This window comes from Chrysemys picta, chromosome 13 (assembly GCF_011386835.1).
Source record: "Chrysemys picta bellii isolate R12L10 chromosome 13, ASM1138683v2, whole genome shotgun sequence".
Taxonomy (NCBI): Eukaryota; Metazoa; Chordata; order Testudines; family Emydidae; genus Chrysemys; species Chrysemys picta.
The window spans coordinates 3,233,277-3,246,317 of NC_088803.1; the positions used below are offsets into that span (position 1 = coordinate 3,233,277).

Genomic DNA, 13,041 nt, shown 5'->3' on the forward strand with positions numbered 1-13,041 from the left:
AACCCTGAAGCACCGGGTTTAACATCCCTTTCAAATATATGTTATGATGAGTTATGATAACTCTGGGTATTCTTGAGATCCGTATAAATGTCCTCTCTCTTGAAATCACAATTTGTGACAGGAGCCCTGCCTCTCATCCCGTGAAAGCCGGAGAGGAAGGATTACACTGTGGTTAAACCACTGAATTGGAAATGGAGAGAGCAGAATTCCTGTCTTCACTCTGGCACAGGCTGCCTGTTTGGGCAAACCAGTTAATCACTCCGTGCCTCAGTTTCCCCACCTGCAACATGGTGGATACTGATACTTTGCTACCTCTCAAGGGTGTTGTGAGGGTAAAATGTATTCATGATTGTGAGGTGTTGAGATGTGAGGAACATGGATCTGGACATCAGGCCCTGAAATAAGGGTTAAGCACGGCAGAAGTATGGTCACTTCTCTTCAGTGTGCCCCCAATGGTGGCATCGTTAAAGGGGCATTGCCTGGGCCAGAATACCGCAGATGAAGTTTTCACAGAGCGAGCTGTTTGGGGGGAGAGGGAAGGGAGGTGGAGCGGCCCTGAAAAATGTATTATTCTCTGGATGTAAATATTTAAATATTGTTTGGTTTCTGCGAAATTAACGGACAGAAAGAAAACATCAATGCAATTGATTTCTTTCTTTGTCTCGTTTCTTGTTGTTGAGGTAATTGTGGTTTATAGCCCTCAACCGTCCCCCAGGGCTGAATATGTTGTTTTCAATCTACAGCAGGAGGTTTTTGCATGAGTATAAATTCATTTCCCCTCACTGTGTCTCTCGCACAGTAATACCGGGCGGTGTCCTCGGGCTTCAGGCCGGTCATTTGGAGATACACCGTGTTGATGGAGTTGTCCCGGGAAATGGTGAATCGCCCCTGAACAGCCGGCGAATAATGTTGCTTGGATCCAGTCGGTTTGCTAACCAGAGCCACCCAGTCCAGTCCCTTCCCTGGAGCCTGTCGGACCCAGTCCATCTCGTAGTCGCTGAAGGTGAAGCCGGAGGCTTTGCAGGAGAGGCGGAGAGAGTCTCCGGGCTTTTTCACATCCCCTCCGGATTCCACCAGCTGCACCTGGGACCAGACACCTGAGAATAAACACATGTTAATAATCATATCAATGCTAGTTTCAAATATGACAAAATTCCTCTGCATCCCCAGTGTACTTAAAGAGAGAGAGAAAATACCTTCCAAAGCTGCCACAATCAAAACTAAATGGAGCCAAAGCCTCATTTTCCCGGGTGCTGGAGGGGAAAGTTCTCAGGGTCTGGCTGGTCACTGCACAGACCCAGGGGCTGCGGATTGTGTCTCCGGGTGCAACCTGGGCAGAGAGAGGCACAGATTTAAACAGGAAACTGTCTCCCACATTTGCATACCCCCGCTTTATAAGAGACACACACTCCTGCTGCCAGTGATCTGACTGACTCGCCCCAGGGCTCCGGGTGCAGAAGTCAGACTGTCCCGTCCTGTGTGTCTGTGCAGCGCTGGGCACAGGGCGCTGGGTCCTCCTGACACTTTCGGACCCCTGGGAGGAATGACCAGCTCCCTGCAGTGACTGTATTTCCTCACCCAGGAACTGAGGGCCTGGCTATTGTGAGGTGACATTGGGGATTGGGGGGACTCAGCTCTGGAGCCCCGTTCCACGTGCACAAGGGCCATGCAATGTCCGGTCACAGGGGGTCAGTGTCTGGGGAGGGGTCGTGTCCCAGGGATCCATTGGGCTGCGCCACCCGCTGGAGAGGGAAGATTTCCTATGGCGCTGGGAGGGATTTGGGACCGAAGCCCCTTTCCCTTCCCAGCAGTGACCAGCTACATTGAAATGATCCATGACACTAGGGATGTGATCTGAGCAAGCCTGGCTCATGCTTTGGACCAGGTCTGGGGCGCCTGTGGGTGCAGGTGGGAGAAGCTGGGGCGGGGTGGGAAGTCTGAGGACAGAGTTAAGGTTTTGCAGTGGAGCCTCCCTGACATTAGTGGGCCGAGAACAGCATGTCTGGGAGTTTTTCTTTAGGGGAGAGTCGAGGGGGGATTCAGGCTACAGTGAAGGAAGATTATTATGCACGGCTGATATTTATATTGGTGTTTATATTCCTGTTCCCAGTCACACTCCACTTCCCATTTACACTCGGATTGTAAACTCGGTGGGACTGAGAGAGGGTTTATGGTTTGTGTTTGTACCGTGCCTAGGACTATGGAATCCTAGACTATAATTAAGGACATAAGAATGGCCAAACTGGGCGAGACCAAAAGTCCATCTAGGCCAGTGTCCTGTCTCCCAACAGTGGCCAGTGCCAGGTGCCCCAGAGGGAATGAACAGAACAGGGAATCACCGAGTGATCCACCCTCTGTCGCCCATTCCCAGCTTCTGGAGACCCTAGGCGCTAGACCCACAACCAGCACCAAATCTGTCACCACTAAGCATCATCATACAGATCATTTACTTAGTTCATTATTAATAAGCAATAAAGTGTAGACAGAAGCTTTCTCCTGGTTGTGTTTAAAGAAGTTGTATGACATGAACACTATGTATTTCTAAACCATCCCCAAGATGTAATATTGAGGGATACCAACAAAAATATTTCCATTCCCACTGACTTTCAGACCAGTATCAGCATTCACACTGAGACACAGATCTCCACTCCCATTACACTCATGTTCCCTTTCATATCCCCACACTCATTCACACACACTGGAGAGAGAGAGAGAGAGGGAGAGGGAGAGAGAGAGAGAGAGAGAGAGAGAATGTTCTCGGGGAATGTTCCCTAGACAGTTACACTGAAGGATACTCAGAGGATGAGGGTGGGTGGGTGGCTCAGTGCTGTAACAAGGGCGAGGCGAGTGAGGCACTTGCCTTTGGCACACAAAGTCAAGAGGGCGCAGAAAGTGGTGGAGAGAAAAAAAAAGCTGCTGGCATGGAGATATTTATAACCCAGGTGATCTCCCCCCCCCCCCCCGACCCCCATCCCTCAACCTGCTTCCACCCCCTCTTCCTGGCCTGGAGCAGAGCAGCTCTATGCTGCCTCCCTGCAACAACTGCTGCTGCAGGGTCCTAGTGCCCCCCCCTCTCCATTCCAGGACAGACTGACTCTGAGCCTGTCCTTCCCCCTCAGACCCTTCCCTTTTCCGGCAGGACCCTCCAGCAGCACAGCCCCCCGTCCCCCTGCCCACAGTCACTGCTCCTCCCCATGCTGGGCAAGGAGGCAGCCCCATCCCCCACCCCCAGTGAGGCTACAGTCAGGGGCAACAGCAGGGGAGGAGGCGCATGCAGCACCCCCCGGCACCCACCACGGGGGAGGCGAGGGAGATTCCTGGACCTGAGAGAGACCCTAGGAGCACATGCAGTGACAGTGGTGGGGGTGAGTGTGCTGCTGGGGGGGGGGAGAAAGGGGGGGCGGGAAAGGGGGCCTCCTCCCCCAGAGCTCAGTGCTGCTGGCAGGGAAAGGGCTGGGGGGGGAGTCCTCCTCTCTGGCCCTTGTCCCGGAGCAGCCTGCCTGTACCCCAAACTCATCCCCAGCCCTGCCCCACCCCAGAGCCCACACCCCCAGCCAGAGCTTTCACCCCCCCCGCACCCTCTGCCCGAGCCTTGAGCCCCTCCAGCACCCCAAACACCTCATCCCCAGTTCCAGCCAGAGCCCTCATCCCCCCACACTCTGACCCTCTGCCCGAGCCCTGAGCCCCTCCAGCACCCCAAACACCTCATCCCCAGTTCCAGCCAGAGACCTCATCCCCCCACACCCTGACCCTCTGCCCGAGCCCTGAGCCCCTCCCACACCCCAAACACCTCATCCCCAGTTCCAGCCAGAGCCCTCATCCCCCCACACTCTGACCCTCTGCCCGAGCCCTGAGCCCCTCCCACACCCCAAACCTCCCATTCCCAGCCCCAGCCCTCACCCCCATACTCCTACTCTCGCCCTGAGCCCCTCCCACACCCCAAACCTCCCATTCCCAGACCCAGACAGAGCCTTCACCCCTACTCTCGCCCTGAGCCCTTCCCACACTCCAAACCCCTCATCTGCAGCCACAACCCACTACCCTCACCCTGCACCCCATCCCTCTGCACCCCTCCCATCCCCAAACTCCCTCCCAGAGCCTGCACCCCAATCTCCTGCCTCAGCCTAAGGCCTGCACCCCAGACCTCCTCCCTCACCCAAACTCCCTCCCAGAGCCTTGGGCAGGTGGGAGGGGCAGAGTTTGGGTGGGGGCGGGTTCTGGGGATCACCAAAATTTCTACAAACCTGCCACCTCTGATCCTGCCCTGCAAACCTGAACTCCCAGCATTCTCAGGACACATACTGATCCCTAGTGACCACTGCTGATATCCAGCACCTCCCTCCTCTCTTCACCTGTGAGTCCCTCTCGGGATTGGAACTGGACTGGAACCAAAGAGCATTTTGGAAGCAACATTACCAGCCCAAGCAGTCAAAAATCATGAGTTAGACCCCCCAAATCACAGCCTCTACCGCCGCCCCTTCATTCATTCTTCGGCAGCAATTCGGCGGCAGGCCCTTCCCTCCGAGAGGGACTGAGGGACCCGCAGCTGAATTGCAGCCGAAGAGCCGGCCCTGGGGGACGGTGCAATTCTATATTCTTGCCTCGGGCGCAAAAATACCTAGTTACAGTTCTGGGCTGGCTCCATAATGCACCATGGTCCTAGGCTCTCAGACTGGCTGGAGACCAGTTCAGTGATGAGGCTAATAGAAGGGAGACAATGTACAGGGCAGGGAGTCAAATACATCTCTAAACAGACACTGCACAGCTCTATGGCATTGACCAACAGGGATTTGGGGAACAGCCTTGTTCCCTTTTATAGCTGCCGGGGTTTGTGTTTTCACCTCTCCTGCTTTCTATCCCCACACGGGAACTGAGAGGTGAACATGGGACTATTTGGGCTTCTGGTTGGCAGGTAATAATTCCTTTTAACCCATATCAGTGTCTGTGTAAGTGGACTGTTGCCCCCTTACTAAGGCTCAGTGGGGGGGGGGGGGGGGGTTGGTGGCTAGCTCCCAGCACTAAAAGGGGAAGCGTCGATGGGAGATCAGGACCCTGAGACTGACAGTCCCCAGGACCAATGGGGAGAGGCCAATGCTCCAGGTCAGCTTGATTGACAGGGCGGGCAGCTAATCAGAGAGTCAGGAGGCCGGGGGGTCCCGCCCTCCCTGTGAGCTGGAATGGCCTGGGTCAGACAGAGGAGGCGGAGCTAAGGAGGGAGCAGGGGCTCAGCTGAGCTGGGGGCAGAGCCGGGCCAGCCGGAGGGGCCAGAGACGCAGCCCAGGGAGCAGGTCAGAGCCGGGAGCAGAGTCACAGAAGCAGCCCAGAGAGCCGAGCTGTGCTGGGGGCAGAGCTGCAGCCACCGGAGCCGGAGGGGCCAGAGACGCAGCCCAGGGGCTGGAGGCCAAACAGCAGCTGCTGCTGAGACAGGCTGGGGCTGGGGCCGGAGCTGGGTGCGGGGAGCAGCTCTGGAGAGCAGAGGAGGGGGACCCTGGGCAATGGGCCCAGTGCAGGGAGACGCCCCCAGACAAGGGGCTCTGCAACCCAGACTCAGAGGGGGATCGTAACCCCAATGGGGTGGGGGCGACGCTGGGAAGAAGGTTCCTGCCACCTAGAGCCTGAGAGCGTGTGGCCACCGCCAGAGCAAGTGTCCAACCCGCAGCGTCTCTGCAGCACAGCCAGGGCCTGAGAAGGGGCCTGGGACATGTGAGGAACAGACTGAACTTCCCTGACATCCCAGAGACGCGGGTTGTGACGGCCCCGTGCCACAGAGCGGGGTGACGGGTTTTCCTTTAACTTTTTCCTTATTTTTTTAAAATTGATGGCTGTTTAATAAATTGTATTTGCTTTGAACTGTGTGTGATGATCAGTGGGTCAGGGAAGCATCCAGTGCAGAGAGAGCCCCCCGGAGTGGGGACACTCTAGCCCCTGCCCTGAGTGCCCACAACAAGGTTGGGGGTTGAGCCCCCCAAGAATCCTGGGCCCAGCCTAGTTGGGGTTACGAGGACTCTGCCAGACAGGAGAGTGGCAGGGGAGTCCTCCAGGTCAGGCAGCCTCTGGGTAAAGGGAGTGGGAGCAAGGACTCAGATCCTTTCGCTAGCTCACTTCATCAGGGTCGTGTATAAGCCAGGAAAGTTCCCCACAATAGCGGGACCATTCCCCCACTTACATAATTGGCGTCATGAACAGGATCCTATCCAGAGGGTCCACCCCATTGGTTTACTGGTTGAGTTCTGGTAGCCCTGTCCAGGCCTGGTCGAGCATCCTACCATGGCTGGAATTGAAGAACTACGGGCCCAGTGTGCTGAACTTCAGCGCAGATTATCGGACGAAGCTGAAGCATTACAACAAGCTAGAACAGAACAGAGAGACGCCTTGTCACTGGCTAAAGCAATGATAGACCAAGAGGCAGCAGACGCTAAGAAACCCCCTACTATTTATGTCCCACGGGAGCAGAAGGTCACGGAGTTTGGTGGCTTCCCAACTAGACCAGGAGACATTACAATAGAGGAGTGGGTCAAGTCTGTGAAGGCGGCTCTGCGTGTGCTAAGAGTACCTGAGGAAGATCGTGTGGACTTCATAGAGGAACACCTCAAGGGCCAGGCCAAGGCCACAGTAAAGTTCATGGCAGTGGCAGACAAGAAAGATGTGGAAAAGGTGTTTGAACTCCTCCTAGAAGTGTATGGAGACAAGGTACCTGTTGGAACCCGACTAAAGGAGTTTTTTGAGAGAAAGCAGGAGCCTGGTGAAACTGTCTGGGCATACGCATATGACCTCCAGGAGAGAACAAGCAAAGTGGAGCGGCGAGACCCTCAGCGAGTTCCAGACCCAGATATGGTTCTGAAAGAGCAGTTGGTGTTGGGGCTCCGGGACGACTCCCTCCGACGTGAAATGAAAAGGAGGTTTAAGGAAGAGCCCAGTAAGAAGTTCCATGAACTCATGCAGGCTGCCATTATGTGGTCGGAAGAAGCCAAACCTGCAAACACAAAGTGGGGGCCTAGTGAATGCAGCTGCTGGGGAAAGGATCCTGCCCCAAACACAGTTAAAACTGGAAAGATTAAGTGAAACTCTCCAAAAACTGGCAGTCCAACAGGGGGAGATGCTGAAAGTGATGACTGAGGTGATGAAAGGAAAAACCTCCATTAAAATGCCAAAGTATGCAAGGACACTGGGCAGGACCAGCTCTAGGCCCCAGCAAAGCAAGCACGTGCTTGGGGCAGCACATTTCCAGGGGCGGCATTCTGGCCATCCTCTTCCCAGGAGTTGAGGCTTTCGGGTGTTGCAAGGAAAAGAGCACCGGCCCGTGTGCTTACTCGAGACTCACGGGGTTTACTGTACAATTGCCCACTAGAAAAGAGAAGCTGCATGCATGGAAAGCTAGAAGGAGCTCAGGTGCTGGGAACAGAGCCCAGGGCTGGACCAGACAAACTTCTGCAGGGTCTAGTTCTCGTTAAAATCTTCCCTTCCTTACTAATGGGACTGACCCCACTGGCTCCGGTGGAACAATTTGTGGGGTAAGGATTACTCAGGCTAGGAAGGGTTTGCAGGCCCACTCTCAAAATCCCAATGGAGCTGAAATCAAGAACCGCTCCGAGCGCAGACCTCACTGTCTCCAATCAGGTTTGCCTCTCTGGGCTCGAATCCATGTAGGGTTTAAACGGAAATCGGTACCGTTTCCAAGCTAACCAGTTTGCATCACACTCAGAAGCCCTCAGTCCTGAATTTCGGGGGTGTGCAAGGGGCCAGCACATCTGGGAAGAGGAGAGCACATAGGGGCTAGCACAGATGTGTCAGCCAATGCAGGGTCCCTTCACTGGGCTGTCTTGTAACCGCACTGGTTTATAATGTAAGAACGCAGTCAGGCACCTGAGGGGAGAGATCAAACAGCTGGTTTATGGCTCTCCAGAGTGAAGTTCAGCTTGACAGCTAGATCCCACGTGCATCGACCCTGTCCTCTAAGCGAACATGGACTGGAACTTGGCAAGGCTAACACAGAGTTCAGGAGATTTCACACTCGTGTGTCTGGATGGAGAGAGAGATTCCAGACCGGGCGCTCCTAGGGAAACCTAGGGGGACCTGTCTGTACAGATAGGCAGTGTACACAGAGGGTCAGGCTGATGCAGCCAGCCCCATTTCCGCCCCACCATCACCGCTGGAGCCCAATCCCCCCAATCGCTCTGTATGGCTGCAGCAGGCTGCCCTAGCCAAAGGCACCTGATCTGACAGAGCAGTGTCAAAAGACGACATGACTCTAAAGAAACAGTGACTGGCCAGAGGGACAGGGCGTAAGGACACGTTTCCAGCAGATGCAATCTCCTCTCTCTGTGTCTCTGTATTTCTGCAGCACCCCGATGCTTCCACCCAGGCGGCTTTGGGAGAAGCAAAGACTCCCATGAACGTAACTGTCAGACTCAAACAGACTCCTAACAAAGGCGACACCAGACGCCATCCCGGGCTCATTCCGCGCTACTCTGGACACCACGAGGCGAGTCAAGGACAGGCTAACTCCCCCCGCGTGTTCTTTGCTTGTCTGAGAACCAAGCGCTCTCCTGAGCTGCTGCCCATGGTGCTGGCTTGCAACCACGAACCCACATGTGCTCCCTCCTGAACACAGCCCCTCTTCCAAGCAGCGCCCCGGAGAGATGGGCAGGTGCTGCCCTTGTCGCGGGAAAGACGCGAGGTGCTGGGTTGCCTGACAATTGGCTCCTCTCCCTCTCCTGTGCGGGCACATCCACACGAATACAAGATCTGCAGCGGCACGTGCTTTGCGGGGCTGCATGGAAAGGCACAGGGCTGGAGCCTACCCCCACGGGGCACTCAATGAGAGTTTTGCCCCAGGAAGGGCTGGAGAGAGAGGACTCCACCATCCTATTTCCAGCCTTACTCCTTCCCCAAGCTCACGACGGGCGGTGAGACCCCGCACAACACAAGCCCTGGGAGAGCTCCCCCGTGTCAGGGTGTAGCTGACAGTGGGGGGCTACAACAGATGTATAGATCCTGTCCAGACATTCTTATAAACTCCTGGGGAAGGAATCGACAGCGGACTGGCGGGGATCCGGATCTGGATCAGTTCAGTACCAGGACAGGGTCCTTGCTGACAATGTTCCCCCAGAGCTGGCACCTTCCTGCTCATGGGGGGGGTCCAACCTCAGGAATTGGCCCGTGGTTTCCCTCAGCACATCAGCATCCACTGGGCTGTTGCACTTCGCAGACATGTCCTCACTGCGGGTGCTCGATCAGGGGAGAGAGGAAAAGGACCCCGCTAAGGCAGGGTTTTGTCCTCCCCTGTCCATCCAGCAGGGCAGAGTCTAGGGAAGGCAGGTTGTGTAGGTGGATGTGGTCTATGGGGGTTTTAAGAGCAGGTCACTTGGTCCTACAAACAATCGCCCTGTTCACCGCTATGGAAGCCATGTGTGAAGCAATCGCAGCTCCCCCAGCGGGGGTGTCACCGTCGGGAAGAGCTCAGTGGATGTCAAAGGAGAGAAAACTCCGTCTGGGCCTGGGGCAGGCCGCTGTTTATACCTGTTGGGACTCCCCCGACCAGCCAGTCGTGCTCAGGAACCCAATCCCACAGTGTCATGCAGGGATCGACAAGGATCTGTGCTGACTTCTCTCTCATGAGAGCAGGATCGGGGCTGCAGGTGGCGGAGAGAGTCCCGGACCCATGTCAATCTTGCTAGGTGTAGCTGTGAAACACCTTTGGGGGCAGCTCCTCAGCTGGTGGGAATGGTCAGCGCTGAAGTCAGTGTCAATTCACACCAGCTGAGGATCGGCCACTGCTTTCCTTGGTCTTTTTGCAGAGCGATCAGAGCCGCAAAACCCGGAGGGGGAGGGGATACCCAAACCCAAGCGCCTTAAAGTGCAGCCCTGCTAGCAAAAGAGCAACCAGTAACTCGTGCGGATTATTGTCGAGCTGCGTGTAAGGATGAGGGACTCACCGCTGCGGCGCCTCCTGCTGGTCATCCTTGGGAATTAGCTCGCCAGCCATCGGAGCGCCCCCTGCAGGCCAGTGATCCACTGCTGCTTGGTCCCCATGTCCCTCCCGGACCCTGTGCCCTGTTGTCTGGGGTGCTGCCCCCTAGCAGTTACCCCTCACAGCTCTGGGTCTCCCCCTCCCAGGGGAACCCCCACCCACTATCCCCACTTCACCTCAGTCTTGGCTACTGCCCAGTCTCCATCTAGCCCCCGTTCACTGGGGCAGACGGCAGTGTCAGCCACTCATCACAGGCAAAGGGGTTCGGACCTGCTGCCTCTGCCTACCCATGGGCTGCCCCCTGCAACCAGGAGCGGTGCCAGGGTTTTTGCCGCCCTAGGCAGGGGGTCCTTCTGCGCTCCCGGTCTTCGGGGCACTTCGGCGGCGGGTCCCGGAGTGAGTGAAGGACCCCCCGCTGCAGAATTTCCGCCAAAGACCCAGAGCGCGAAAGGCCCCCCCGCCGCAGAATTTCTGCCAAAGACCCGGAGCGAGTGAAGGACCCCCCGCCGCAGAATTTCCGCCAAAGACCCAGAGCGCGGAAGGACCCCCCCGCCGCAGAATTTCCGCCAAAGACCCAGAGCGCGGAAGGACCCCCCCGCCGCAGAATTTCCGCCAAAGACCCGGAGCGCGGAAGGACCCCCCCGCCGCAGAATTTCCGCCAAAGACCCGGAGCGCGGAAGGACCCCCCCGCCGCAGAATTTCCGCCAAAGACCCGGAGCGCGGAAGGACCCCCCCGCCGCAGAATTTCCGCCAAAGACCCGGAGCGCGGAAGGACCCCCCCGCCGCAGAATTTCCGCCAAAGACCCGGAGCGCGGAAGGACCCCCCCGCCGCAGAATTTCCGCCAAAGACCCGGAGCGCGGAAGGACCCCCCCGCCGCAGAATTTCCGCCAAAGACCCGGAGCGCGGAAGGACCCCCCGCTGCAGAATTTCCGCCAAAGACCCGGAGCGCGGGAGGACCCCCCGCTGCAGAATTTCCGCCAAAGACCCGGAGCGCGGGAGGACCCCCCGCTGCAGAATTTCCACCGAAGACCCGGAGCGCGGAAGGACCCCCCGCTGCAGAATTTCCACCAAAGACCCAGAGCGCGGAAGGACCCCCCCGCCACAGAATTTCCGCCAAAGACCCGGAGCGCGGAAGGCCCCCCCGCCGCAGAATTGCCGCCCCCCAAATCCTGCTGCCCTAGGTGACTGCCTAGGTCGCCTAAATGGAAGCGCCGGCCCTGCCTGCAACCCAGTAACTAATAGGCCTTACCAGGCCTGCAGCCTGGGGCTTTCCTAGGCCGGAGCTCCCCGGCTCCCTTGGCCTTTCCCCAGCCCTGCTCTACTCCAGGCACTTAGTTAAGCTCCCTGCAGCCAGGCCCATCTCTTTCTGAACACAGAGACGGCTCAACCCCTGGCTCCCAGCCTTTATATACAGGCCAGCTGGGGCCTGATTGGGGCGTGGCCCAGCTGCGGCCGCTTCCCCAATCAGCCCAGCTTTTACCCCTGCAGCCCTCTCCAGGGCTGATTTCCAGCCCTCCAGGGCAGGAGCGGGTGTCCACCCCGCAACACTGCGGTAAAACAACAACCAAAAAACCATCCCCAGCAGTAAATGTAATTCACAGCTGCTTGGATGCAAACCCCGCTAGTGTTGGGGAAGAGGAGGGAGAGATTTAGGAGCTGAACTGTCCAGGTGAGGTTTTTTCATGGCTCTGGGACAGACTGAGTGGCGCCCCCAGACCCGTTGTCCTAATCCCCCCCCACCCCCTTCCCTTTTGATGTGAAGGATATTTCCCGACCCTGGACATGTGAGGCATTCGCTAAAGGAGCAGGTCACTGGAAGGAGGATGGTGATGGGAAAGCGGGGACTGGGGGGTCATGAGACTTTCCTTCCAATGAAGGTGAAAGGAAAAGACACCAGGAGCCTTTTATCGAAAGGAGGGAGAAGCAGGGGAAAGAAACACTCGTGGGTTTTAGACTTTAAGGAGTGAAACTCTCCGATCTCGCTTCCAGTCTGGGTGGGAAGTGAAGTTGGAGGGGCATGCGCTGAAAGAAGAGCAAATACAAAAGAGATTCTTCTTTAATAAGAAAAGTTGCTCCCAGTAAATCAAGTAACGAATACAAGCCCCAGCTTTCTTCTGAATCTAAGAGATTAAAGAGCCATCATCAGCCATTGCTGAGCAGAGTGGAAAACAACGAAATCAGGTGCTGTGCAAACATGTGTAAAAGCCACACACACAAAAAGCAGGGGGAGGGGGGGTGGCCAAATATTTTTTTGCTTGGGGCAACAAAAAACCTAGAGCCAGCCCTGCTTGCAACCATCTCAATAGAGCATGAGCTGGCCCAGACTGTGCACCTCCAGGAAGCAGTTCAGATCTTTGCAATCAAGAAGGCACAGAAAGCACCACTTTGCTTATTCAAACAGATGAAAATGCCAGTGTTTACTATGCAGACAAAAATAGTTACATTTGCTGTTCAGGCGTTTGAAAGTTAAGTGTTACTTAACATTTTTGAACAAGGCATTTTAAATTGTTAATTCTCCTTTATTGGGGTAGGTAGCAGAGCGGTACCATGAGAGGAGTAGAACAGGAAGAAGGCAGAATTGAGACCTTTCCAAGTCTTGGCCCAAGCAAGGAGCTATGGAGGCATCATTTGAGCTCCCCGCCTCAGGTGCCAAAATGTTGTGGGCCGGCCCTGTGGGTAGTGTGTGGCGCTCTGACCCTGTGGGTAGTGTGTGGCGCTCTGACCCAAATCCCTTTGAAATCAAAGGTGCCTCAGGGAGTTGGGCTCGGGGTAACTAAATGATTTAGGAACCTAAATCCAAATCCCTTTCTCTGGGATTCAGGCTGCTAACTTTAAGTCACTTCTGAAAGTTGGACTTAGGCTCCCAGCTCACTAAAACTGGTCCCCATTTGTACAGTGGGAATTACATTTCTCCTCTTTAAGATTCGCTAATGAACGTGACACACACAACTACTGAGGTGAGGTGGCCTTAAAACACCTGTTCTAGATTAAATTGATCACGTGGGATTAGTGGCTATTGATAAACAGCTGGGTTTGGCAGCAGTTTCAAGTTCAGCTCTTCAGCTCTTCC

General features: G+C 55.9%; 1 gene segment (V, D, J or C); it reads right to left on the minus strand.

Moving 5' to 3' along the window:
* Positions 1-732: 732 nt before the first annotated feature.
* LOC103307236 (Ig heavy chain V region C3-like) lies at positions 733-1,164 on the minus strand. The segment is given in 1 exon segment: positions 733-1,164. A coding segment is annotated over 1 exon segment (432 nt).
* Between the last annotated feature and the right edge of the window lie 11,877 nt (positions 1,165-13,041).